A 27,823-nucleotide genomic window follows, 5' to 3' on the forward strand; every position below is an offset into this window, starting at 1 on the left:
TCAGACCCTCACTACCCAGAGGATGCAATCGTTGCAGGGCCTTGTCCGGAAGGATCTACCTTTGCATAACATCTTGCACCAAAGAAAGACAATGGGCCTCATTCCGAGTTTGCTGGTAATTTGGAGGTAAATCTGCTAAATTACTACCAAAATGGGATACCGTTAACCCACTCGGACCTGTGGATTTACTGCGGGATTCCGAATGGTGGGTATTCCCCATTTTTGGAGTTGATAGGACTCCATGGAGACTTTTGGCAGATTTACAGCCGGGGGAATTACAGTGAGGTAAATATGTCGATCTTTGGCAGTAATAAAGAAGATTTGTCTCCAGCTTTTTCCTGGAGGCAAGTCTTCCTCTATACCTCCAAACTTGTTGGACGGTGGTGCGATAATGCAGCGGTAGCAGAATTACCGCCACATTACTGCCGCTTTTACGTTCACCGCAATACTTGCCCCATCATTTGTTTTTTGGCCGCCTGCAGCTAGATGAGCTAAAGGTTTTTTTTAGTAATTCACTTCCCCTTGGGCCGCCTTTATTTCTGCTATTCCATGTAACTCCCATTGCTTGTTTACTGCTAATAAGTGAGTGCAAGTGAATTAGATGATAAGGGGAGTTTTCTATGTGTCTGTGTAGGGAATGTTATGTAAAGATAACTCTATGATAAGCATTTCCTTCACGGTTTGACTGACTGCAATGTTAATGGTGCTCAGCACTCTTACTCAGATCCCAGCTGTAATACAGGCCCTGATATGAGAACACACACATACTTACACTGCTGTTTGTGAATCTTTTTAGTGCATGTTTATAACTGGCGATTGTTCTTCTTATGGGATTACTCAGGTATTCCATATCCCTTCAGGTGCAGGCACTTCCAACCACACTTATGCACATGGCACGTTCGACTACCCGAACTTACTCAGGAGTGGGTAGAAGGAGTGGGTAGAATCACCAGCAGCCTAGTTCCTTGTAGCCAAACTGTTATGAAGTGACTTCCACGCTTTCTTAGTTACTTCTTAGGTTTATTGCAGGAACTTAAGGACACAGTTACATGAAGATAAATAATAGAGAGTGTGGACTATATACAGCACTGGCCCCATCACCCAGGCAGGGGAGCTCTAACTGCCTCAGTATGGAACTTTCAGATAAACATTCCACCATCCACACAGTGACATTCCATGTGACATCACAGGCTCACAGCAAGACAGCATTACCCAGACAGCTACTACATAACACATCTCCTTTCCTTACCAGACACACACACAGGAGGTCACTACACAACACATCTCCTTTCCTTACTAGACACCCACACAGAAGGTAACTACACAGCACATCTCCTTTCCTCACCAGACACCCACACAGAAGGTCATTACACAACACATCTCCTTGCCTTACCAAACACACCCACACACAGGCAAAACAATAAAGAGTTCCACATAGACGCAGCCTATCAGGTGTAACCAGATTGGTCAACACGACCAAATACCACAGATCACCATGAGACACTGGCCAGACATCCCAAGCACATCTGCGTACCAGGCATTTGACTACTGATGACCTAAACAGAACTACAAGAGTACTATGCCAAACAGACTGCCTGGGGAAAATGCAGTCTTTGGCACAGCAAAATATAGGAAAAAATATATAAAAAAACCGAAGGCGCTACCTCCTTTAAATATCTGTGGAAACAATCCAACGCGACACTAATCTACTAAGTTTCTAGCGCTACTCCATACTGGCAGAGGCGCTACCTCTCGCACAACAGAATGTTCCACACGCTGGAGGCGCTACCTCCCTCGCGTACACTATGGTCAATGCTCACCAGAGGCGCTACCTCTCTTCAATACGATTCTTCGCATACGAACCGGAGGCGCTACCTCCTTCAAAAACCCTAGTGACACGGACATCAGAGGCGCTACCTCACTTCAGAACTTATTTTGCCACATCAACCGGAGGCGCTACCTCTCTCTAATACCAATTGAGCCACACTCACCAGAGGCGCTACCTCTCTCACTCGTGACCCACATACCAGAGGCGCTACCTCTAAGTACTCTACAATGTCACTCAAACCAGAGGCGCTACCTCATCTTCATACCAATCGTGACATGCACATCAGAGGCGCTACCTCTCATTATACCCACATCGGAGGCGCTACCTCCTGTTATAACTACATCGACACACACACCAAAGGCGCTACCTCTGAGTGACAGCCTGCCTCATTTTACCTTCATCCCCTTCTTTGTGCATCCATTACTACAGTCAACCTTAACACCGGCATAAAACATTTTGCACTACACAACTATAAAATGCATTTTTGTGACTGTAGTATAATGTAAATAAAATTTATAACTGTAGAACAACATACATTTCAACATTTTCGTCCCAAAATGGAAGACCTTAAACGCAATGTAATGACTGTAGGTCTGATGAAATTGCACTCGAAACTGTTGAACATTATAGTTTTAACACCTTTTTTTTCTAGAAGTCCATGTTGCAATTTGCAACGTACCCTAAAATGCCTCAAAGGGTTAATTACTAACTCTCTCTAACAACACACAAAAGTCACCTCCTAATCTCTTCCTAGGAAATTACTGATTCCTGCCTGCTCCTTATGACAGTCAGATACTAGTCCATAAAAGTACTTCCTGCAAATCCTCAAGACGATTAAACTCATAAATCGCATACTGATGAGCTTCCATTCTTGTTACATTCATCCACTTCTGTACCCCGCGTCCACCCACATTCTTTAGTACCACACCCATGCACTGTGCAATAAAATTGCATCTACACATGAACATAGAGTGCCTTAAAAGGATACACAAAGTTCTGTTACACAAAGTTCCCATAACACACAGGATTCTCCCTCCAAACCTGATACAGCGACGCTGCACACTCAACCGTCCCTCTGTTTTCGTTGGACCTGCAATACCAGGGCGGTCCATATTCCTCCGAAGCACCTCCTTCCCCCATCCGTTTTCCTTTCACATCGCACGTCCAGCGTAACCCAACGGTGTCCATTTAAATGTATTCCTCTTCGGCAACGCTCCATGCACTTCTCGGCTTCCTCTTCTCTTCCGGCTTCTTCCGCGTCGCACGTCCGGCGTAACACAATGTCAATATCAAGGCGGTCTACTTCCTCCGAAGCACCTTCTTCCCCGTCCGTTTTCCTTCCATGTCGCACGTCCAGCGTAACCCAACGGTGTCCATTTAAACATATTCCTCTTCGGCAACGCTCCATGCACTTCTCGGCTTCCACTTCTCTTCCGGCTTCTTCCGCGTCGCACGTCCGGCGTAACACACTGGCGGGTTCTTTCCTCTTCCTCCACAACCATTTTCGGCCCGCGTCCATTAGGCTGCCTGTAAATACGGGGCGACCTGACGCAATCTGACGCGACCTGCTCACCAACTCCAGCGGCACCTTGTGTGATGTCATCAATCGCCCATTTGCATCGGGCGTTTTAGATCTCCTCCGGCCAACCGTCACCCAGCCTGAGATACGCAGCACTTATTCTCATGTCCGGACACTCGCTCGCTTTGCGATCATCCCACATTTTTTTTTTTTTTTTTTCACCTTCACACTGTCTTTGCTAGCGACTTCAGTTTAACCTTCACTGTAATCCGACATCACAGCACTGTATGTTAATAGAGCACCACTCTGCTCACTGTTCCCGGTGCATTGAACCCCTTGTCCATACTGAACACATGGTATCCAGAAATCAGTGGATATTTCACAGTACTTCCACAAAACAGTCTTTGCCACTATAATGGGCTTGCTTCCTCTACCTGGGTCCCTTTTTTTTTTTACTTTAACTTTTTCCACTAAAAAAGAAAACTTCTTCAGTTTAGGGGCTTAACTTTCTGTGGCATCCCTTGATGGGCCAGCTTCTCTCTTCAACCAGCCCCTGGAACCCAGCTTTGTCTCCAACATGCGCTCTTGATCCCCTTAAGTGGGGCTCTCTTCCTCAGCCCCTGGACCCAGCTCTTCCCCCCATCTTATGGGCAGCAGGTCCATCAGGACATGGGGCTTCTCTTTTTATATAGAGCGCCTGTAGTGGGACTTCCTTGCTCCTCCCGACATTAGCCCTGGGTGATGGGTCTCTTACTTGTTTGTGGGGGCAGTGCTGACCTCCACTTTGTCCTCCTCTCTCCTGCACCCCCCGCAGCAGGTTCCTTCAGGCTTCAACTTCTTCTTATGTGCGCAGGTTCTTCTTAAAAGACATCCTCGTCGCCATTGTTATGAAGTGACTTCCATGCTTTCTTAGTTACTTCTTAGGTTTATTGCAGGAACTTAAGGACACAGTTACATGAAGATAAATAATAGAGAGTGTGGACTATATACAGCACTGGCCCCATCACCCAGGCAGGGGAGCTCTAACTGCCTCAGTATGGAACTTTCAGATAAACATTCCACCATCCACACAGTGACATTCCATGTGACATCACAGGCTCACAGCAAGACAGCATTACCCAGACAGCTACTACATAACACAAACAGGTTGGGGGCATTAATTACTTACTATGGCACAGCAACAGGGTATGTAAACAGAGGATCAGGCCTTCTTCCAGTGGTCAAACCTCTTTCTGCCCATGCCAACTTTATACTGCCCTTATCTGCTGCCCTGAGGCCTAGTCCCCAGATATAATCGCCCTGCCCCAGCCCCGGTTTATGCTCATATCTGGACCTTTTCTCATATGTTGCTTTTATCACCTATACTTTTTCTTCACCCAGCAATGTTAAACTGTAAAAATGTTGAACATATTAATTTTAAAAAAACTGAAAAGTGTGCTCACCTCTCGAGAGTAAACCTCACAGACAGCCTCCGACTCCTTCCCATAACAGCTGCTATAGCGTTGGCGATACGGCCTGCAGACCCTGATTTTCAGGACCCCTGGCATCGGCTTCCCATACGTGTATCTACCGAGAAGAAGAGCAGGAACTGAAGTAGGTTACGCATGCAGTGGCAACGGAGGAGATGCAATACTAGCCAACTTTCCCCCGCGGACACTCATATTTTCATTTTAGTAATATTAAACGTGGTGGGGGGCAGAATGTATGGATATACTGCATGAGGGGCATTCATGTTAAACTCCGAATCCTTCCTTATCTCTCCAGTAAGCAGGCCAACTACTTAACAGGATCCACGGTCTGCGACCAATGCAATCAACCGGACCATAAGGAGGCCAACTATTTAACAGGGTTCACGGTCTGCGACCAATGCAATCAACCGGACCATAAGGAGGCCAACTATTTAACAGGGTCCACAGTCTGCGACCAATGCAATTAAACGGACCATAAGGAGGCCAACTATTTAACAGGGTCCACAGTCTGCGACCAATGCAATCAACCTGACCATAAGGAGGCCAACTATTTAACAGGGTCCACAGTCTGCGACCAATGCAATCAACCTGACCATAAGGAGGCCAAGAAGTACATGCGAGGGGAAGACACCAAAATCAGCTCTTACTCCTAGAGGGGGCAATTCATAGAGAGGGGGAGAGGGGTACCAAACCCCCAGAACGAGGATCCCTCTTTAGAGTGACCAGGGTGAATAAGCCCTGCTATTCCCATAGACAAAGAATATAAGGGCAACCCAAAGATCACCTCTAAAATTTCGAGAGTTTACCTTCAAAGAGTGGCCTTGATTCAATAGGTTTGGAGACTGAAATTGACGCTCCTTAGTTATATATTTAAATAGTTCTTATACCGTGTCAGTGTTGCCCTGAGAACGATTATGTTGAAGAGAGACAGTGGTTAGATTGACATGGACATCAAATGTTCCCCTAAATGCCTGCATTTTGTTGCTCCAAAGAAGATTTTAAAAAGGTGAAGGTGTATAAAAGAACCCACACCCCTTACTCCCACCTCTGAGTAGATCCATGAGCACGGAGACGACTCATTGACTGTTGAACATATAGAAGCCCTTCTGTGGGGGAGAAGGGCCAATGGTCGTGAAGACTTAAAAACACCTTCATCGCCTGCACAATATACTTTATTTTGGTTCACTCACTTGGCACAAGCCGTCATTTTAAATTCTTCATCCAGGATGGTGAGCGTCTTGGGCATTGTGATGACGACTTCAGCCTTTGGTAAAACTGTGAAGGTAAAGCGAGCGTTAATGCCCCAGCGTTACTGCTCCTATGAATGAGCTTCCTCAATGAGCACGGCTACAGCTCAGCTGAAGCAAGCCCAGCGGTGCCCTTGTACACTGCTCTAGTGCTAAGGCCCTCAGTATCACATGCAGCCGTGGCCATTGCTGCATGCTGCAATTCTTGAGATCTGCATCATTAAAGGGAGTTTGCCTGGGTTGGTGGTAATTGTTATACAGAAGAATACTTCATGTGGTCATTCTGTAAAGCCACAAGCAATATTTTTATTAAAAACAATTAAAACCATTTCCGCCATGAAATATCTTCTCACACCAATTTTGTAGTTTGAAAGACTTTATTCAAGTACAGGATTAATAACCCACCGGTCACATCAGAAACAGCTACATAACTGATCCTCTCAAATGCATCCTTCTTCTGTCCCCCTTCATTCTAGCATCCTATCATCCTACAACATTCCATATTCCATCTCTATATCTATCTGCCCATAAGTATAAACAAACCATAATACACTATAACAATGAGATACTACACGCCATAATTGCTTTTGGCACATATAGGGATGCTTTGCGCTACTTTGTTTCCAAACAATGTTACAAAGAGGAGAGAAAAGGGAAAGGGTGATGAAAAACATAATATATGCTTGGCATGACATATAGAAATGCTATTGGCTTATTTTGGCTGTATCATAGATTGTCACTTCCAATCACAATGCTATCTCTTTTTAATCATTCCCTATCATCCTTTTCCATCTCCTTCATTCCCCTTTCTACTCCTTCATCCTTCTCCTTCATTCTAGTTCTTCTCCTTCATCATAGACATTCCACTACACCCCCACCCTTTGACCTAATCACCGTCCTTTCTAGGTCTTGTTCTATGGCCTTTTCCTTTTCCTTCATCACAGTACTTCACCTTGATTCACCCTAGACATAAATCCTTATCCTTCATCCTAGTTCTTCTCCTTCAACCTAGTACTTCTTACTAGTTCTTCTCTGTTGTGATATTCATTAATCCTAGTTCTTCTCCATTGCCCTAGTTCCTTCCTTTTTCCTAGTCTGTCTGCTTTGTGCATGTCCTTTTCCTTCATCCTAATCCTCCTTCATTCTAGTCTTAGTCCTAGTCCTGCTCGTTCTACCTAATTTTTTCCTTCATCCTAGTTGTTCTACTTCATCCTAGCCTAATTTGATTTGCCATATTCCGCCTTATAGTCCATCTTCAGTTTTCATCCCAATCCTTCTAGTCCTTCTCCTCCAGTTCAGTTTGTCAGCCCAGTCCTTCCCCGTTATCCTAGTCCATTACCTTCAGCCTAATCCACCTTCATTCTTGTCCTTAGTCCTAGTCCTGTTCCTTCGACTTCATCCTTCTCCTTCATCCTAGTACTTCTATTTTATCGTAGCTCTTCATCCTAGTCTTTTTTCTTTACCCTATTTCTTCTCATCCATCCTTGTCCTTAGTCCTAATCCTTCACCTTTGCCATAGTTTGTCTCCTTCATCCTAGTCCTACATACTAGTTCATCGTCTTTGCCATTTCTGTCTCCTTCATCCAAGTTATTCTCGGTCGTCCTCCTCCATTGTTATAGCCATCATTCGTCCTAGTCCTTCGTCTTAGTCCTTTATCCTTCTTCATCTGTCTTCTTCATCCTAGTCCTTCTCCTTCATCCTTGTCCTTCTCTTTTGCTATAGTCCTTCATCCGTGTCTTAGTCAGCCTCTCCATCACACTATCTTATCTCTTATATTGCTTTATCTGTCTTTTGTTCTATTACACCACCATTAGTCCCCCTCTACCTCCCTCACTGACATTCTTTCCCACTTCCTTGCATTCTCTTTCTGTCTCTCTGTCCCTTCCCCTTGGTAAGGAGTATGTTGTTGGTCGGAGTGGAAATGGGGAAAGAGTTTGAAAGGCGGCTCGATGCTGAAATCAGAAAATGGGATTTCATCTACGAGAAGAACACTGTTATGCTGAAACAACCAAAGGGGTCCCTGCATATGGCGCTCATGGGGTATGTCTACATTTCGCAACGGGGGGGGGGCTTCCCTGTTGGGATGGTATGTGGCATGAAAATTAAGCAGTTGAGCAGCTGCTTCAGCTGTTCCAGCTGTTCCAGAGGTAAGTTGTCAGGCATTAATTGCTGCTCAAATATTTCATAGTCTGAAATCTGCACGTGGACTTCATACTGCTAGATCTTCCTTGCGTCACTAACTAGCAGGTTTAAGTGAATGTTGATGCCCTCTTTGCCTGGGCATGGCTGGCACAGTGGTGCTCTGTCCTGGTACAGGACAATATTCACATCTTTCTGCAAACAATAGTTATCAAGGGCCATACGCCCTCCTTCCCCTGGTCTCATGTGTCATGTATGTCTGCATTCTATGTCAGAGTGGTACAGTCCGAGCACCATTGGCGGCCGTGGGTAATTGGGACTTGAAGGGATGTGGTAACATTACTGATGCTGCCATGCCGATGTTAGAGAGATGTAGCCGCATGTATAGGCTGTGGGCTTTGTGCCTCGGATGCCCATGTAAAATGATGGGCGTATTCCATCAGGCTGCAGAGGCCAACACCTCACCTAATAAGGACACACGGCGACTGGACCTACAACTTGGGCTGATACAAATGTGTGCCTATAGATGCAGAATGCAACAAACAACTGCAAAGGCCAATACTGTGGGCACAGTCATTGCCTGCATTGTGGAGGGGCATGGATTATGTACAGTAAAGAACATGCAGCTACTGGCATAATTATTTAAGTCACAACGTTACACATTCTGATCTGTTTGTGCCCTGCAGAGGAAAGGACGTGAGAAGGAGGGTATCAGATACGCCTTGTTTTGGTCCCCACCCCACATGTCTGGTTGTTCCTGCACTGAAGGGAAGCACTCGGGATTGCCTTCACGACATGAAGTCCAAGCAATTATGCCACCAGTGGGCGCCAAATAATGTAATGTATAAATATTGACCTTTTAAATTGCTGGTTATGTTGTATTTCTAGTCACTGAGAAGGTGCAATGTCTTCCATTGGATGATATTTCAGTGTGAAGAAATAAGGGCAAAGAGAAACAGGGAACTGCACACACGATCAACCATGAAACATGCATGCAGATAAACACATAGATGCCTTGATAGTTGCAGCACATGCAGCTATGCAGCGCAGGAAACAAACGAACATGCCAGTGTTGCCGGTATAAGAACACACTCATGATGGCTGTGCCCAAATATTGACAGTATTTGGCACCGTAAGAACACATCTGTTATGGTGATACCAAAAGATTGCTCGCATGTGCCCATCTTAGATTACACCTGTGATTGCTTTGCACCAAAATGCCATCATGTCACCCCTCTAAGCACATACCCGTGATGGCCTTGCCCAAATATTGCCATCGTTTGCCCCTGTGAGGACTCACAAGTGATGAATTGCCCCACATTTTACCAACATGTTTCCCCTCTTAGGACACAAATGTGATGGCTTTGCAACACAGGGCCCGCATTTCATCCCTGTAAGGACACACACACCTTTGATTGCTTGCATAAAATGCAAATGTGGGATCGCTTTGCTACATTATTCGAGCAGTTGCACCTGTAAAGATAAACCTATGATGGCTTTGCCGCAAAATGGTAGCATTTTGCCCGGTATAACTGTGCAATGGGCTACCTTCACCATAGACATAGCAGAAATACTTGGTTAAAACTGACGTCTTTTTGCTATGCCTATGTTCAATGTAATAGCATGGAACCCCAAGGTTGCATGGGTGTTTCAGAGTTAAAGGGTATTTACTAGGCATATGGGCTTAATTTAGGTGTGGATGACAATATAATGCTCAATAAACTTTAGGGGCCTTTTTACAATTTTACAAATAGGCCCTAATTCCATAACCTATTGATATCGTTAGCGCCACACTCGTGATGACGTCACCAGAGGTTTCTAAACCGTTCTTACCCATTCCATCGCAGGCACGTTTGCTGGATGCACACGTGTTCGCAATATTGCAACACATTTCCTTGCAAAGAAATATGGGGGTGGGTTTGGCTATTTAATTACGGTTGGGGGGATGTCAGGGGTTGCAGGGGATCTTCCCCCGCATTTTATTTGTGAGGAAATGTGTTACAATAAAAAAGGGACCCATTTGGCCCGAGCAAATAGACACAAACAAACCACAAAAATTGCTTTCTCCACTACTTGTACACCTTACTTTTTCCGTACGACCTGTGTTTGCCGACAATATCCTGCCACGTCTATGTTCCTTAGTTTCCTTCTGCCTTATGCTTCAAATGTTGCTAAACATCACTGTTCCATATACCTTAGTGTTCATTTGCATATTCCTACCATCTGAATGCACCTGCCGTCTAAGCATACCTTAGTGTTCATTTGCATATTCCTACCATCTGAATGCACCTGCCGTCTAAGCATACCTTAGTGTTCATTTGCCACGTCCTACCATCTGAATGCACCTGCCGTCTAAGCATACCTTAGTGTTCATTTGCCACGTCCTACCATCTGAATGCACCTGCCGTCTAAGCATACCTTAGTGTTCATTTGCCACGTCCTACCATCTGAATGCACCTGCCGTCTAAGCATACCTTAGTGTTCATTTGCATATTCCTACCATCTGAATGCACCTGCCGTCTAAGCATACCTTAGTGTTCATTTGCATATTCCTACCATCTGAATGCACCTGCCGTCTAAGCATACCTTAGTATTCATTTGCATATTCCTACCATCTGAATGCACCTGCCGTCTAAGCATACCTTAGTGTTCATTTGCCACGTCCTACCATCTGAATGCACCTGCCGTCTAAGCATACCTTAGTGTTCATTTGCATATTCCTACCATCTGAATGCACCTGCCGTCTAAGCATACCTTAGTGTTCATTTGCATATTCCTACCATCTGAATGCACCTGCCGTCTAAGCATACCTTAGTGTTCATTTGCCACGTCCTACCATCTGAATGCACCTGCCGTCTAAGCATACCTTAGTGTTCATTTGCCACGTCCTACCATCTGAATGCACCTGCCGTCTAAGCATACCTTAGTGTTCATTTGCCACGTCCTACCATCTGAATGCACCTGCCGTCTAAGCATACCTTAGTGTTCATTTGCCACGTCCTACCATCTGAATGCACCTGCCGTCTAAGCATACCTTAGTGTTCATTTGCCACGTCCTACCATCTGAATGCACCTGCCGTCTAAGCATACCTTAGTGTTCATTTGCCACGTCCTACCATCTGAATGCACCTGCCGTCTAAGCATACCTTAGTGTTCATTTGCCACGTCCTACCATCTGAATGCACCTGCCGTCTAAGCATACCTTAGTGTTCATTTGCATATTCCTACCATCTGAATGCACCTGCCGTCTAAGCATACCTTAGTGTTCATTTGCCACGTCCTACCATCTGAATGCACCTGCCGTCTAAGCATACCTTAGTGTTCATTTGCCACGTCCTACCATCTGAATGCACCTGCCGTCTAAGCATACCTTAGTGTTCATTTGCCACGTCCTACCATCTGAATGCACCTGCCGTCTAAGCATACCTTAGTGTTCATTTGCATATTCCTACCATCTGAATGCACCTGCCGTCTAAGCATACCTTAGTGTTCATTTGCATATTCCTACCATCTGAATGCACCTGCCGTCTAAGCATACCTTAGTGTTCATTTGCATATTCCTACCATCTGAATGCACCTGCCGTCTAAGCATAGCTTAGTGTTCATTTGCCACGTCCTACCATCTGAATGCACCTGCCGTCTAAGCATACCTTAGTGTTCATTTGCATATTCCTACCATCTGAATGCACCTGCCGTCTAAGCATACCTTAGTGTTCATTTGCATATTCCTACCATCTGAATGCACCTGCCGTCTAAGCATACCTTAGTGTTCATTTGCATATTCCTACCATCTGAATGCACCTGCCGTCTAAGCATACCTTAGTGTTCATTTGCATATTCCTACCATCTGAATGCACCTGCCATCTAAGCACACCTTTATTGCTCATTTGCATATTTCTACCATCTGAATGCACCTGCTAAGCATACCTTAGTTCTCATTTGCATATACCTACCATCTGAATGCATCTGCCATCTAAGCATACCTTAGTGCTCATTTGCATATCCCTACCATCTGAATGCATCTGCCATCCAAGCACACCTTAGTGTTCATTTGCATATTCCTACCATAAGAATGCACCTGACATCTAAGCATACCAGTGTGCTCATTTGCATATTTCTATCACATAAATTCCCCTGACATCTAAGCATACCTTAGTGTTCATTTACCATAGTCCTTCTATCCACATATGCTGTAGAGTTCTCTTATTATTTATCCTATCGTCATCTTTATATCACCTAATGTTCTCTTACTGGACTCTCACCATCTCTATATACATTGCAGTTCTCACGCTGAAAGGCTCCCAACACTACATCCCCTTATGTTGTCTTACTGTACTCATGCCATCTCTACTTGCATTACAGTTCCCTTTCCTTATGCCTCCACTCGGCATGCAGCACTGTTCTCTTGCTGTATTCATGCCACCTCTACATGCATTACAGTTCCCTTTCCTTATGCCTCCACTCGGCATGCAGCACTGTTCTCTTGCTGTACTCATGCCACCTCTACAGGCATTACAGTTCCCCTCACCTATGCCTCCCATCTCGAGATGCCCTACTGTTATCTTGCTGTATTCATGCCACCTCTACATGCATTACAGTTCCCTTTCCTTATGCCTCCCATCTCGAGATGCCCTACTGTGTGCTTGCTGTACTCCTCCCATCTCTACATGCACTAGAATTCCCTATCACTTTGCCTCCCATCTTGACATTCCCTACTGTTTTCTTGCTGTACTCATCCCGTCTCTACATGCATTACAAGACCCTTTCCCTATTGCTCCCATCTTGGCATGCACTACTGTTCTCGTGCCACCTCTACATGCATTACAATTCCCTTTCCCTATACCTCCCATCTCAGCATGCCCTAATGTGCTCTTGCTGTACTCATCCCATCTCTACATGCATTACAATTCCCGCTCCCTATGCCTCCCATCTCGGCATGTCCTACTATTCTCATTCCATCTCTACATGCATTACAGTTCCCTTTCCTTATGCCTCCCCTCGGCATGCCCTACTATTCTCTTGCTGCTCTCATGCCATCTCTACATGCATTACAGTTCACTTTCCTTATGCCTCCACTTGGCATGCACCACTGTTCTCTTGCTGTACTCATGCCACCTCTACAGGCATTAGAGTTCCCCTTCCCTATGCCTCCCATCTCGGCATGCCCTACTGTTCTCTTGCTGCTCTCATGCCATCTCTACATGCATTACAGTTCCCTTTCCTTATGTCTCGTACCTCAGCATGCCCTACTGTTCTCTCGCTGTACTCATGCCACCTCTACATGCATTACAGTTCCCTTTCCTTATGCCTCCCATCTCGACATGCCCTACTGTGCGCTTGTTGTACACATCCCATCTCTACATGCACTAGAATTCCCTATCACTATGCCTCCCATCTTGACATTCCCTACTGTTTTCTTGCTGTACTCATCCCGTCTCTACGTGCATTACAATACCCTTTCCCTTTGCCTCCCATCTTGGCATGCACTACTGTTCTCATGCCACCTCTACATGCATTACAATTCCCTTTCCCTATACCTCCCATCTCATCATGCCCTACAGTGCTCTTGCTGTACTCATCCCATCTCTACATGCATAACAATTCCCTTTCCCTATACCCCCCATCTCGGCATGCCCTACTGTTCTCATGCCATCTCTACATGCATTACAATTCCCTTTCCCTATACTTCCCATTTCGGCATGCCCTGCTGTGCTCTTGCTGTACTCATTCCATGTCTACATGCATTACAATTCCTTTTCCCTATGCCTCCCACCTCGGCATGCACTACTGTTCTCTTGCTACACTCATGCGATCTCTACATTCATTACAATTCTCTTTCCCTATGCCTCCCCTCGGCATGCCCTACTGTTCTCTTGCTGTACTCATGCCATCTCTACATGCATTACAGTTTCCTTTCCTCATGCCTCCCCTCGGCATGCCCTACTGTCCTCTTGCTGCTCTCATGCCTTCTCTACATGCATTACACTTCCCTTTCCTTATGCCCCCACTCGGCATGCACCACTGTTCTCTTGCTGTACTCATGCCACCTCTACAGGCATTAGAGTTCCCCTTCCCTATGCCTCCCATCTCGGCATGTCCTACTGTTCTTTTGCTGCTCTCATGCCATCTCTACATGCATTACAGTTCCCTTTCCTTATGCCTCGTACCTCGGCATGCCCTTCTGTTCTCATGCTGTACTATGCCACCTCTACATGCATTACAGTTCCCTTTCCATAATCCTCCCATCTCGACATGCCCTACTGTGCGCTTGCTGTACTCATCCCATCTCTGCATGCATTACAATTCCCTTTCCCTATGCCTCCCATCTTGGCATGCCCTACTTTTCTCATTCCATCTCTGCATGCATTACAATTCCCTTTCCCTATGCCTCCCATCTCAGCATGCCCTACTGTTCTCATGCCGTCTCTACATGCATTACAATTTCCTTTCCCTATGCTTCCCATCTCAGCATGCCCTACTGTTCCCTTGCCCTACTCATGCCGCCTCTACATTCATTACAATTCCCTATCCTTATGCATCCCATCTTGGAATGCCCTACTGTTCTCTTGCTGTACTCATGCCATCTCTACATGCATTACAATTTCCTTTCCCTATGCCTCCCATTTCGGCATGCCCTACTGTTCCCTTGCCCTACTCATGCCGTCTCTACATTCATTACAATTCCCTATCTTTATGCATCCCATCTCGGCATGCCCTACTGTTCTCTTGCTGTACTCATGCCATCTCTACATGCATTACAATTTCCTTTCCCTATGCCTCCCATCTCGGCATGCCCTACTGTTCTCTTGCTTTATTCAAGCCATCTCTACATTCATTGCAATTCCCTTTCACTATGCCTCCCATCTCGGCATGCCCTACTGTTCTCTTGTTGTACTCATGCCATCTCTACATGCATTAGAATTCCCTATCCCTATGCATCCCATCTTGGCCTGCCCTACTGTTCTCTTGCTGTACTTATGCCCTCTCTACATGCATTGCAATTACCTTTCCCTATGCCTCCAATCATGGCATGCCCTACTGTACTCTTGCTATACTCATGGCATCTCTACATGCATTGCAATTCCCTATCCCTATGCCTCCCATCTCGGCCTGCTCTACTGTACTCTTGCTATACTCATGCCATCTCTACATGCATTGCAATTCCCTATCCCTATGCCTCCCATCTCGGCCTGCCCTACTGTTCTCTTGCTCTACTCATGCCATCTCTACATGCATTAGAATTCCCTTTCCCTATGCCTCCCACCTCGGTATAGCCCGATGTTCCCATAATTGACTCTTGGAATCTCTATACACCTTACCGTTCTCCTTCTGTAATCTTCCCATCTGTATGTACCCTAGATTTCTCTTCCTGGACTCTTTACTTCTCTATGTGCCTCACTTTTCTCCTTCTGTATGCCTTCCATCTCCCTATACCCTACCTTTCTCTTGTCTACTCCTGCCATCCTTTCAAACCTTAAATTTCCCTTTCCGTATGCCTTTGATCTCTATATACCCTAAAGGTCCCTTAGTGTCCCTTGCCATCACTATGTAGGTTACAGTTCTCCCCTAATCTGCCTCTGCATTAGACTTCCTTTACCTCACACAACATCCCATAGACGATATAGGGATTTATTAAAATATGTGCTCTTGCTGTACTCATCCCATCTCTGCATGTATTACAATTCCCTTTCCCTATGCCTCCCATCTTGGCATGCCCTACTTTTCTCATTCCATCTCTGCATGCATTACAATTCCCTTTCCCCATGCCTCCCATCTCAGCATGCCCTACTGTTCTCATGCCGTCTCTACATGCATTACAATTTCCTTTCCCTATGCCTCCCATCTCGGCATGCCCTACTGTTCTCTTGCTTTATTCAAGCCATCTCTACATGCATTGCAATTCCCTTTCACTATGCCTCCCATTTCGGCATGCCCTACTGTTCCCTTGCCCTACTCATGCCATATCTACATGCATTACAATTTCCTTTCCCTATGCCTCCCATTTCGGCATGCCCTACTGTTCCCTTGCCCTACTCATGCCGTCTCTACATTCATTACAATTCCCTATCTGTATGCATTCCATCTCGGCATGCCCTACTGTTCTCTTGCTGTACTCATGCCATCTCTACATGCATTACAATTTCCTTTCCCTATGCCTCCCATCTCGGCATGCCCTACTGTTCTCTTGCTTTATTCAAGCCATCTCTACATGCATTGCAATTCCCTTTCACTATGCCTCCCATTTCGGCATGCCCTACTGTTCTCTTGTTGTACTTGTTGTGATGTGCTTGGTTAGTCTGATGTGGTTTGTCATGTGATTTATGATGCCACCTGAGTGCCTGTGGAATGTTGATGTATGAGTGGGAGAATGCTGTGGTGAGTGTTCTATGTTGTGTCAGTTGAGCCCTCCCTCCCTGGGTGATGGGTGCCGGTGTCTTTCTCTCTCTTCATTGCTTATGTCTTAATCCTGTAACTGTAACTTATGAACGGAAGTAAACTTAAGAAGAAGTAACTCAAAACGGTGTGGACATTACTTTATAACAATGGCGACGAGGATGTCTAAAAAAAAAAAAAGAACCCATGTGCAAAGGAAGATGAAGAGAAACTAAGTAAAGTGATGAAGAAGCTAATGATTCAAGTCGCCTGCTGCGGGGGGTGCAGGATGAATCAGGACCAGAAGAAAACAGTTGACACCGCCCCCAAGGTCCAAGGAAGCAAACCCATCACCCAGGGTGGATTTGGGAGTAGGTTTAATGGATCACTATTAAGGGGGTCAGCAGCCCGCAGTGGTGGGAGTGATGCATCCCTGGACAAAACATGTTATGGATGTGATCCATTATGTTAAACGCTGCAACGCAGCTCCTCAACTAATAGGAGTGCTGTGTTGGGGGGCCCATAAGGGACTTCCAGGGACAGTGGGAGTTAAGTGAGGCTTGCCCTTAAGTTGTGTGCGTTCCGGCAGCGAGGTGAAATAAAGGGAAACAGGAGATAAGCCTGCTTTTCACCTTTCCTTAAGGGTGAAAAGCAGTCCTCCCGCAATGGTGCATGGTGACAGTTGAAGCCTTGGAGCTCCATGCGGCCTCATCCCCATCCTGTAGTGATGATGTCATCAACCCAGCAGGGGGACTCAGCGATTGTGTGGAATGCTGGATCATAAAGATTCTGTACTGTCAGAGAATGCCCGGTGCTCGGGAGTCCGTGGCTATCCAGTGAGCTGCGTCAGGGTTTCGAATAATGGACCCTGCAACGTCGTTCAGCGTGTCCAGGAAATGATTTTCCTTTCCGTGTTCCGGGTTCCTATATTAGCTGCGTCGTAGTTGGAGACTGGCACATAAATTGACTACCATTGCTTTGTCAGAGCGAAGGAAAGAGTGCTGCTTGAAATGATGGGGCAGTGTTGCGAGTATGCCTCTGCTAGAGTGGCATTAAATCGAACTTGGACTCGATGCAAGTAGGGTCTCATCGTAATGCAGCTGAGTCTGGTATGGCTGTGGGAATCCGGAAGAGACGAAATGAACACTCGTGGAAGGACGCTACACTGTCACATGAGGAGGTATATGTTGTGGCAATGAAGATGGAACCCCATTTTTCGTGAACAGAGAGTCTTATAGAATATAAATAGAGGCAGCCAACGAGGTGAATGAAGAAGCAGGGATGGGCCCAGCTGATGCCGCTCCGTCTCAAATAGTGAGGCGTTGTAGTGGCCAACCTATAAGGTGACTGTTATAGGTCGAGAAAGTATGATGAGCATCGTGCTACGTGTTAAAAGTCTAAAGTCGCCAGGTTTATTAATGCATTGCCAGTTTTGGGTACCTAATCATCTTTTAATGCATGTTAAGATGACGGTATTTCATTCAGTGAGATTTCTGTATTTTCTGGATAGGGTTGGGCTAACAGGACATTTGCCAAAGTATGAAGTAATATGGATGTTATGTGAAGTTATACTTCTACAACAATGTCGGAAGTGTATGCTAGGGCCAGTAAGCACTTTTGAGTTGAACGCAGTGGTTTCTGTGTTCATTTGAACATGCCCCGTGCATTTGCATATTTTGTAATTGTTGAGATTAGTTATGAAGTTTAGTGCTAACAGGTTTTGAGGATTTGCAGACCCTATGGACTGATGCTCATATGAGAAAATGCATATGTGAATGCAGAAGTAAGATGTGGAGCTCATTTCGGTGTGAGTGGTTAGTAAATTAGCAATTATGTTAGGGACCTAACATATTTCAAGGATTTGCAGGAATGTGGACTTCTGATTAGTTAAATTGTGCATAGCTGAATGCAATGCAGGATGATGATGCGAGGTGAAGCCTATGTGCATTGACCTATTTAACGTTTTGAGGATTTTTAGGAGTAAGCTGTTACACAACAACATGGACTTTTAGGCATATGTAACAATCATATCGAGATGTGAAGTAATATTGCATATGCTAGGTATAATATGTTGGAGTTTAGAAAGAAAATGTTAAATGAAGATGTAGGAATGTCATGTATATCCATGCACTTGAGAAGTATGGAAGTGAAGGCATGTCACTAGTATATTATCTAGTTAATAGGTATGGATGTATAAGAGAATGAGTGGGTGCAACATTCATTTTTTATTTAAGTATACGTTCTAGATATTAGGGAGGTAGCGCCTCCGTTGGTATTAACATTAGGTAGTTGCACTGTTTTGAAGAGTATTGTTAGGTGATAGCGCCACTTAGTAGTGCACTCTTCTTGTGCTTTTGGTAGCACTGTTAAGGTCATGGAGATTGCGTGGGTGATGCAACTAAGTTGAGGTAGCGCCTCTGTAAGTTTTTTTTGTGCGAGTAAGGTGAATCCTGAGGGTAGCGCCTTGTCAGGAATTTTAATGAGTGTTTAGTGAGAGTTGCACTAATGTGAATGGTACTGGAAAGTCTAGTGTCTTTGCTATGGCGGTAGTCTAGTGTCTTTGTTATGGCGGTAGTGCACTCTTTGGAGAATATGATTCTTGTCCTAAGGGACAGCTAGTAGAAGTCAGATGAAGCGGGTTACTGGTAAGGGACGCCCTCTAGTAAATACTATGTTAAAGTTGATGATGCTGTTCGAGGTGAAGAATCGCAGGATGATTTGTTCATCTTTATATGTTATGTGTTGATCCTGGAAAATGTATCTGGTCAGGGTTTAATTATGGGACTGGATTATACTGCCATTGAGAAGAGTGTTAGAGTCAACCATATGTTTGTGTAGATGGTCTTGGAGATGACTGGCCAGCATCTCCAAGCTGTTTTAGGAGTTTTACACCATGGTATGATTAGGTTTGTTTCTTGGCTGGTCCACCTATATATATATATATATATGTGTGTTTCTGAGGCATGCGTGTTGCTGGTTTTGTGTTAGTGAGCTGCAGAGTTTTACTGAATCTCTTATCTGTCTATGGTGATTTTGTTGTCATCCTGGATGACTAGTATTGCGTCGGGGTGACAAGTGGTGCTTCAGAGTGGCAGCCTGAAGGCTCGCCTGTGGCAGGGGCGAGCGGGAGGACCAAAGTTGGTTATGGTATTGTGGGTTAGGTATAGCCTTGGATCTGGGCTGGTTTGTGTCTAGAGTGGGAGTCTAGAATCTGCCCGTGGCAGGGGTGGATGGGAGGTGATTAGTGTTGTTGTTGATGGTGTTTAAGAATGATAGGCGGAGTTCTGGAATTGCATGGTTGTGGATTTGTCATGTAAAACTTCCATTTGCTTACTGGTTTGGATGTGATGTGTGTTGTTTTGTGAAAATGTTTGGTAAGGAGGGAGATGTGTTGTGAAGCTTTTGTTGCGAGTGTGTTTGGTAAGAAGGGAGATGTGTTGTGATGTGCTTGGTTAGTCTGATGTGGTTTGTCATGTGATTTATGATGCCACCTGAGTGCCTGTGGAATGTTGATGTATGAGTGGGAGAATGCTGTGGTGAGTGTTCTATGTTGTGTCAGTTGAGCCCTCCCTCCCTGGGTGATGGGTGCCGGTGTCTTTCTCTCTCTTCATTGCTTATGTCTTAATCCTGTAACTGTAATTTATGAACGGAAGTAAACTTAAGAAGAAGTAACTCAAAACGGTGTGGACATTACTTTATAACAGTACTCATGCCATCTCTACATGCATTAGAATTCCCTATCCCTATGCATCCCATCTTGGCCTGCCCTACTGTTCTCTTGCTGTACTTATGCCCTCTCTACATGCATTGCAATTACCTTTCCCTATGCCTCCCATCATGGCATGCCCTACTGTACTCTTGCTATACTCATGCCATCTCTACATGCATTGCAATTCCCTATCCCTATGCCTCCCATCTCGGCCTTCCCTACTGTTCTCTTGCTCTACTCATGCCATCTCTACATGCATTAGAATTCCCTTTCCCTATGCCTCCCACCTCGGTATAGCCCGATGTTCCCATAATTGACTCTTGGAATCTCTATACACCTTACCGTTCTCCTTCTGTAATCTTCCCATCTGTATGTACCCTAGATTTCTCTTCCTGGACTCTTTACTTCTCTATGTGCCTCACTTTTCTCCTTCTGTATGCCTTCCATCTCCCTATACCCTACCTTTCTCTTGTCTACTCCTGCCATCCTTTCAAACCTTAAATTTCCCTTTCCGTATGCCTTTGATCTCTATATACCCTAAAGGTCCCTTAGTGTCCCTTGCCATCACTATGTAGGTTACAGTTCTCCCCTAATCTGCCTCTGCATTAGACTTCCTTTACCTCACACAACATCCCATAGACGATATAGGGATTTATTAAAATATGTGCTCACATTAGCGAACATTAGAGAGATCTTTCCTCACTCCCAGGGGCATAATATGCGCCCCTGCAACCTCAATGCTGCTGGGGTACACGAATAATCAGAAAGCCGACCTACTGGCCTAAGGCCTTCTTATGCCGTCCTTGTAGCCTAAGGCCTTTGTATGCCGTCCCGGTGGCCTAAGTCCTTCGTATACCGTCCCGCTGGCCTAAAGCCTTTGTATGCCGTCCTGGTGGCCCTAAGGCCTTCGTATTCCGTCCTGGTGGCCTAAGGCCTTGGTATGCCGTCCTGCTGGCCTAAGGCCTTCGTATGCCTTCCTGGTGGCCTAAGGCCCTGGTATGCCATCCTGGTGGCCTAAGGACTTTGTATGCCGTCCTGCTGGCCTGAGGCCTTCTTATGCCGTCCTGGTGGCCTAAGGCCTTTGTATGCCTCCCGGAGGCTAACACCCCACCTTGCTTTGCAGAGCCCACTGGAATTTGCCATACATTCCTACACTTTACATCTCAACAAACCCTTTTGTCTGTCTAGGGTTCTGCTCTAATCCCAATGTTCCTTACCGTACTCCTCCACACTGAAAGGATACTCCTCTGGAGACTTTTGACTCCTCTGCACCCCGACTTTGTACACTCCCAGTAAAGGTTCTGAGGCCAGTGGAAAGGACAGCTGGGCGATCCCGCCTGTAGTCTCCACATCCCGCCATTGGCCCACACGGTTCCTCTGTGGATCCTGAAAGGAGAAGGTTCCAGAAGGTTATTCATCATACAGCTTTACGAGGAAACACCAGGGGATTAGAGTTTGTCAATTGGTTAAGTAGTTGTAACTCTGAAGCTGCACGGGGAATTGCTGGTGTGCCCTGCAACCTCTGCAGCACACCCAGAAGGTCTCACGGGCCAGGATTGGTAACAGAGACTAACCCTGCAGAGGTTGTTTCCGGTTCCAAAAGAGGCAGGGACTCGCATGTCTCCTTGGGACAGCGGTAGGAAATCCTGTGATGGAGTCCTGGTCGATCTGGAAAGGACACTACCTCACTGTGTTTATGTCGGACAGTGATAGAAATCCAGACCTGGATCTTTTCTCATACTGGCATTCTTTTTCACTTTGCATCTAGTGCCGTGAGAGAAGCTATGAACTGGATTCTTGGGACCCACTGGATTTGGTATTACCTTGTGCTGAGTATCAAGGTCAGCGGGCGAAAAACCCGCGGGATTGGACAAAGGTGTGTTTCTAGCTCTACGGTCAGAAGAGGGGAAAAACCTTACACTGTTGCACATGCCAACATTATCCATTCCATTTGGGAAACAGTAATCCTGTCCTGGTTTTAACTTTGCATTTTTTGACTTGTGAATACTGGATTTCCCCATTATGAACCCTGACCTGATATGCAGCGTTAAAACCAGAACTGGACAAAAGTCTCCCGAACGGATTGCATAATGTTGGCATGTATGCACTCTGTACATTTATTCAAACTAGACAAATCCCGAAATGGATTCCTATGTCATTCCCAGCTCATAATTCATATATAGTGCAAGGAGTAATATCTGAACAGTAATGCAGGCGGACCGTCAGAAATACTGCATGCGCTAATGCCATGCTCAAGGTACCGCCATCCAGGTGGTAATGGAGGCGGACTTTCAGAAATACTGCATGCAGTAATTACATTCGCAAGGTACTGTCGTACAGGTGGCAATGGAGGCGGACTTTCAGAAATACTGCATGCAGTAATTACATTCGCAAGGTACTGCCGTACAGGTGGCAATGGAGGCGGACTTTCAGAAATACTGCATGCAGTAATGACTTGCACAAGGTACTGACATACAGGTGGTAATGAAGGTGGACTTACAGAAATACTGCATGCAGTAATGACATGCTCAAGGTACGGCCTACCGCCATACAGGTGGTAATGGAGGCGGACTTTCAGAAATACTGCATGCAGTAATGACATGCTCGATGTACCGCCATACAGGCAGTAATGGAGGCGGACTTTCAGAAATACTGCATGCAGTAATGACATGCACAAGGTACTGCCATACAGTTGGTAATGGTGGCGGACTTTCAGAAATACTGCATGCATAAATGACATGCTCAAGGTACCGCCTACCACCATACAGGTGGTAATGGAGGCGGACTTTCAGAAATACTGCATGCAGTAATGACATGCTCAAGCCATACAGGCAGTAATGGAGGCGGACTTTCAGAAATACTGCATGCTGTAATGACATGCACAAGGTACTGCCATACAGGTGGTAATGGAGGCGTGCATGCAGTAATGACATGCACAAGTACTGCCATACAGGCGGTAATGGAGGAGGACTTTCAGAAATACTGTATGCAGTAATGACATGCTCAAGGTACTGACATACAGGTGGTAATGAAGGCAGACTTTCAGAAATACTGCATGCATTAATGAGATGTTCATGGTACCGCCCTCCAGGCGGTAATGGAAGCGGACTTTCAGAAATACTGCATGCCGTAATGACATGCTCAAGGTACTGCCGTCCAGGAGTAGATGGAAGTAGACGTTCAGAAATACTGCATGCAGTAATGACATGCTCAAGGTACCGCCTACCGCCATACAGGTGATAATGGAGGCGGACTTTCAGAAATACTGCATGCAGTAATGACATGCTCAAGCCATACAGGCAGTAATGGAGGCGGACTTTCAGAAATACTGCATGCTGTAATGACATGAACAAGGTACTGCCATACAGGTGGTAATGGAGGCGTGCATGCAGTAATGACATGCACAAGGTACTGCCATACAGGCGGTAATGGAGGCGGACTTTCAGAAATACTGCATGCAGTAATGCCATGCACAAGGTACTGCCATAAGGGTGTCAATGGAGGCGGACTTTCAGAAATACTGCATGCCGTAATGACATGCTCAAGGTACTGCCGTCCAGGAGGAGATGGAAGTAGACTTTCAGAAATACTGCATGCGGTAATGACATGCTCAAGGTACCGCCTACCGCCATACAGGCGGTAATGGAGGCGGACTTTCAGAAATACTGCATGCAGTAATGACATGCTCAAGGTAATGACATACAGGTGGTAATGAAGGCAGACTTTCAGAAATACTGCATACATTAATGACATGTTCATGGTACCGCCCTCTAGGCGGTAATGGAAGCGGACTTTCAGAAATACTGCATGCCGTAATGATATGCTCAAGGTACTGCCGTCCAGGAGGAGATGGAAGTAGACTTTCAGAAATACTGCATGCAGTAATGACATGCTCAAGGTACCGCCTACCGCCATACAGTTGGTAATGGAGGCGGACTTTCAGAAATACTGCATGCAGTAATGACATGCTCAAGCCATACAGGCAGTAATGGAGGCGGACTTTCAGAAATACTGCATGCCGTAATGATATGCTCAAGGTACTGCCGTCCAGGAGGAGATGGAAGTAGACTTTCAGAAATACTGCATGCAGTAATGACATGCTCAAGGTACCGCCTACCACCATACAGTTGGTAATGGAGGCGGACTTTCAGAAATACTGTATGCAGTAATGACATGCTCAAGCCATACAGGCAGTAATGGAGGCGGACTTTCAGAAATACTGCATGCAGTAATGACATGCTCAAGCCATACAAGCAGTAATGGAGGCGGACTTTCAGAAATACTGCATGCAGTAATGACATGCTCAAGGTACCGCCTACCGCCATACAGTTGGTAATGGAGGCGGACTTTCAGAAATACTGCATGCAGTAATGACATGCTCAAGCCATACAGGCAGTAATGGAGGCGGACTTTCAGAAATACTGCATGCAGTAATGACATGCTCAAGGTACCGCCTACCGCCATACAGTTGGTAATGGAGGCGGACTTTCAGAAATACTGCATGCAGTAATGACATGCTCAAGGTACCGCCTACCGCCATACAGTTGGTAATGGAGGCAGACTTTCAGAAATACTGCATACATTAATGACATGTTCATGGTACCGCCCTCTAGGCGGTAATGGAAGCGGACTTTCAGAAATACTGCATGCCGTAATGATATGCTCAAGGTACTGCCGTCCAGGAGGAGATGGAAGTAGACTTTCAGAAATACTGCATGCAGTAATGACATGCTCAAGGTACCGCCTACCGCCATACAGTTGGTAATGGAGGCGGACTTTCAGAAATACTGCATGCAGTAATGACATGCTCAAGCCATACAGGCAGTAATGGAGGCGGACTTTCAGAAATACTGCATGCCGTAATGATATGCTCAAGGTACTGCCGTCCAGGAGGAGATGGAAGTAGACTTTCAGAAATACTGCATGCAGTAATGACATGCTCAAGGTACCGCCTACCGCCATACAGTTGGTAATGGAGGCGGACTTTCAGAAATACTGTATGCAGTAATGACATGCTCAAGCCATACAGGCAGTAATGGAGGCGGACTTTCAGAAATACTGCATGCAGTAATGACATGCTCAAGCCATACAGGCAGTAATGGAGGCGGACTTTCAGAAATACTGCATGCTGTAATGACATGCAATAGGTACTGTCATACAGGTGGTAATGGAGGCGGACCTTCAGAAATACTGCGTGCTGTAATGACATGCGAAGGTACCGCCATTTTCAGAAACACTGCATGCAGGATTTCCAGAAATCCAGGATCCGTATTTTAGCCTTTAATTATTATCTAATTCTAACCTCATTTTGAGGATGGGTATAGATTCTGTAGGGTCGCAGATCCTAGGGCGATTGGAACATTTTTAATAATACAGAGAAGGATCATTATTTGCGCTTCTCTGCATTACTTTGTAAAGAGCGGGGGAAGGGGGGCAGTGGGCATGTGCAATGCCTATTGCTTTTTCTCATGAATTTGAGGGGATGTACTGGTGCAACCCCTTTGCTTCATGTAAAATAATTATAATCCTTTGTGGCTTTTGCAATTTTGCTTCCAACTCTTGGGTGAAGGTCACAATGGAAGTGAAGTATACAAGGTTTGAGGCATGCTAATGAGGCAATAGGATATGATATGATAGGTTATTTATAACGTGCTTAATACCCAGAGGTTTCTAAGCGTGGACCCGGGGATCAAACCTGTGTTGCTCTGCGTCGTCTTGCTTCCAAGGTGAGCGTGTTGCCGCTGAGCTATCCTCCCGAGTCCACGGAATAACATATGCCATAGGTAGTAGTAAAAACATGTCACATCGTAATCAAAAGGCTGCTTTTGTGTGAAGGAAATGTCCACAACACATAAGTGTTACCGCAAGCAATATTACCACATGCTGTAAAAAAATTCCCATAATCCATCTGCTAGAGAAGACGCAGCATGGTAGCCCAAGATGGACCCAAGAGTAGATCTATCTCAGGAGCCACCATTGGCTGCTTCAGCGATTGACAGCTGTGTTTAGGGAGAGCAGCCAATCAAGATGCTCCCTAAGGCTTTTCACCAAATCTTTAATACTCGCCTGGCACTTTCAAAGGAGTAGTAACTATGACATCTCTATTGCTACCTCGGATGCATGAAACCGTAAGGGATCTTCCCCACATAATGTGTAGGAAACGTTTGTAATTTGAATTAAAATGTAATGGGTTTTTGGAAATTTAGGGACAAATAGATGTGTATCGAAATACAAGGAGATTGGAATAAGAAGTTTTTGACAAAACTCAGTTTTCACTGAGTAAAGCTCAAATTAAAAAATTTTTTTAAAAAAAAAAGATTTATTTTAACCAGAATTTTTTGAAAGTATGGAATTTGTGGTTTCCATACAGTGAAGTTTTCCAATAAAGCTCTGAACACTGTGGAATACTAAGGAAATGCCCCTTAAGCGGAACGTGTGTGTTCTACTCATGACTAGTCGCCATTCGATGCTCGCCAGGTCAATCTAGGTGTGTCCATGTCTCTCCCAAATGTGTGCCCCTTAGTGGGCGGCATGTGGGCGAGTTCCAAGCCCAGTACAGAGTAACATAGACTGCACCCACTTCCTCCCCCAGTATACTAATAAGGAAAACCCTGAACTGGATTATTTGAGCCCTCTGGAATGGATGGCAGTGCCTTGGGACAGTTGCAGAGAAATCATGGAGTGGACCTAACACATTCTGGGAACGCCTCTGAGGCAAGACTCAACGTCTGACAGAGCACAGGCAAATTAACAAAGACCAGCATAACTTACCTCAATGTAAACCAAAGGGATCTAGAAAGAAAAATAAAATAAAACACAGTTATTATCTAGATACTAGCATCAGATAATACTTCTGATGGGTCTTAACACCTGATCTGACCCATGCATGGAGTCGCACACATTCTCCACCTCACCCTGCTGTATCTCTTACACGGAGTCTCACCACCCCCCTCATCATTGGCCTGACCTCACACACTTCAATGACATCTCACTCATTCTCTACGGCAACTCAATTCAGCAACACCTCTCACTCACGTCCCCACACTCTTAGCCCCATAAGTTCACAACAGAGCAACAATTGTACATCAGTGACTATATCCACTCCAATAGAAACCCACTCAATCCCACATCACTGGCCATATACACTCCCATGGACTCTCACTAAATCTCACATCTCTGGCCCTATGCACTCCCATAGACCATAAGTCCCACATCACTGGCCATATACACTCCCATGGACTCTCACTAAATCTCACATCTCTGGCCCTATGCACTCCCATAGACCATCAGTGACACATCACTGGCCATATACACTCCCATGGACACTCACTAAATCTCACATCTATGGCCCTATGCACTCCCTTAGACCATCAGTCCCACATCACTGGCCATCTACACTCCCATGGACTCTCACTAAATCTCACATCTCTGGCCCTATGCACTCCCATAGACCATCAGTCCCACATCACTGGCCATATACACTCCCATGGACTCTCACAAAATCTCACATCTCTGGCCCTATGCACTCCCATAGACCA

At 45.5% G+C, this 27,823-nt stretch overlaps 1 protein-coding gene across 1 annotated transcript in view; it reads right to left on the reverse strand.

The window, feature by feature from the left end:
* The window catches only part of LOC138580190 (alpha-2-macroglobulin-like), a 273,947-nt gene that overhangs the window by 193,067 nt on the left and 53,057 nt on the right, over nucleotides 1-27,823 (reverse strand). Inside the window, exons 5-8 of the mRNA XM_069650527.1 lie at nucleotides 27,057-27,077; nucleotides 21,503-21,671; nucleotides 6,007-6,091; nucleotides 4,790-4,913 (exon numbers count right to left, since the gene is read on the reverse strand). Coding sequence (XP_069506628.1) covers nucleotides 4,790-4,913; nucleotides 6,007-6,091; nucleotides 21,503-21,671; nucleotides 27,057-27,077 — 399 coding nt within the window. The remainder of the gene's footprint in view (nucleotides 1-4,789; nucleotides 4,914-6,006; nucleotides 6,092-21,502; nucleotides 21,672-27,056; nucleotides 27,078-27,823) is intronic.

The sequence above is a fragment of the Ambystoma mexicanum genome, chromosome 3p, assembly GCF_040938575.1.
Source record: "Ambystoma mexicanum isolate Mex_15411 chromosome 3p, UKY_AmexF1_1, whole genome shotgun sequence".
In the NCBI taxonomy this organism is placed as follows: Eukaryota; Metazoa; Chordata; class Amphibia; order Caudata; family Ambystomatidae; genus Ambystoma; species Ambystoma mexicanum.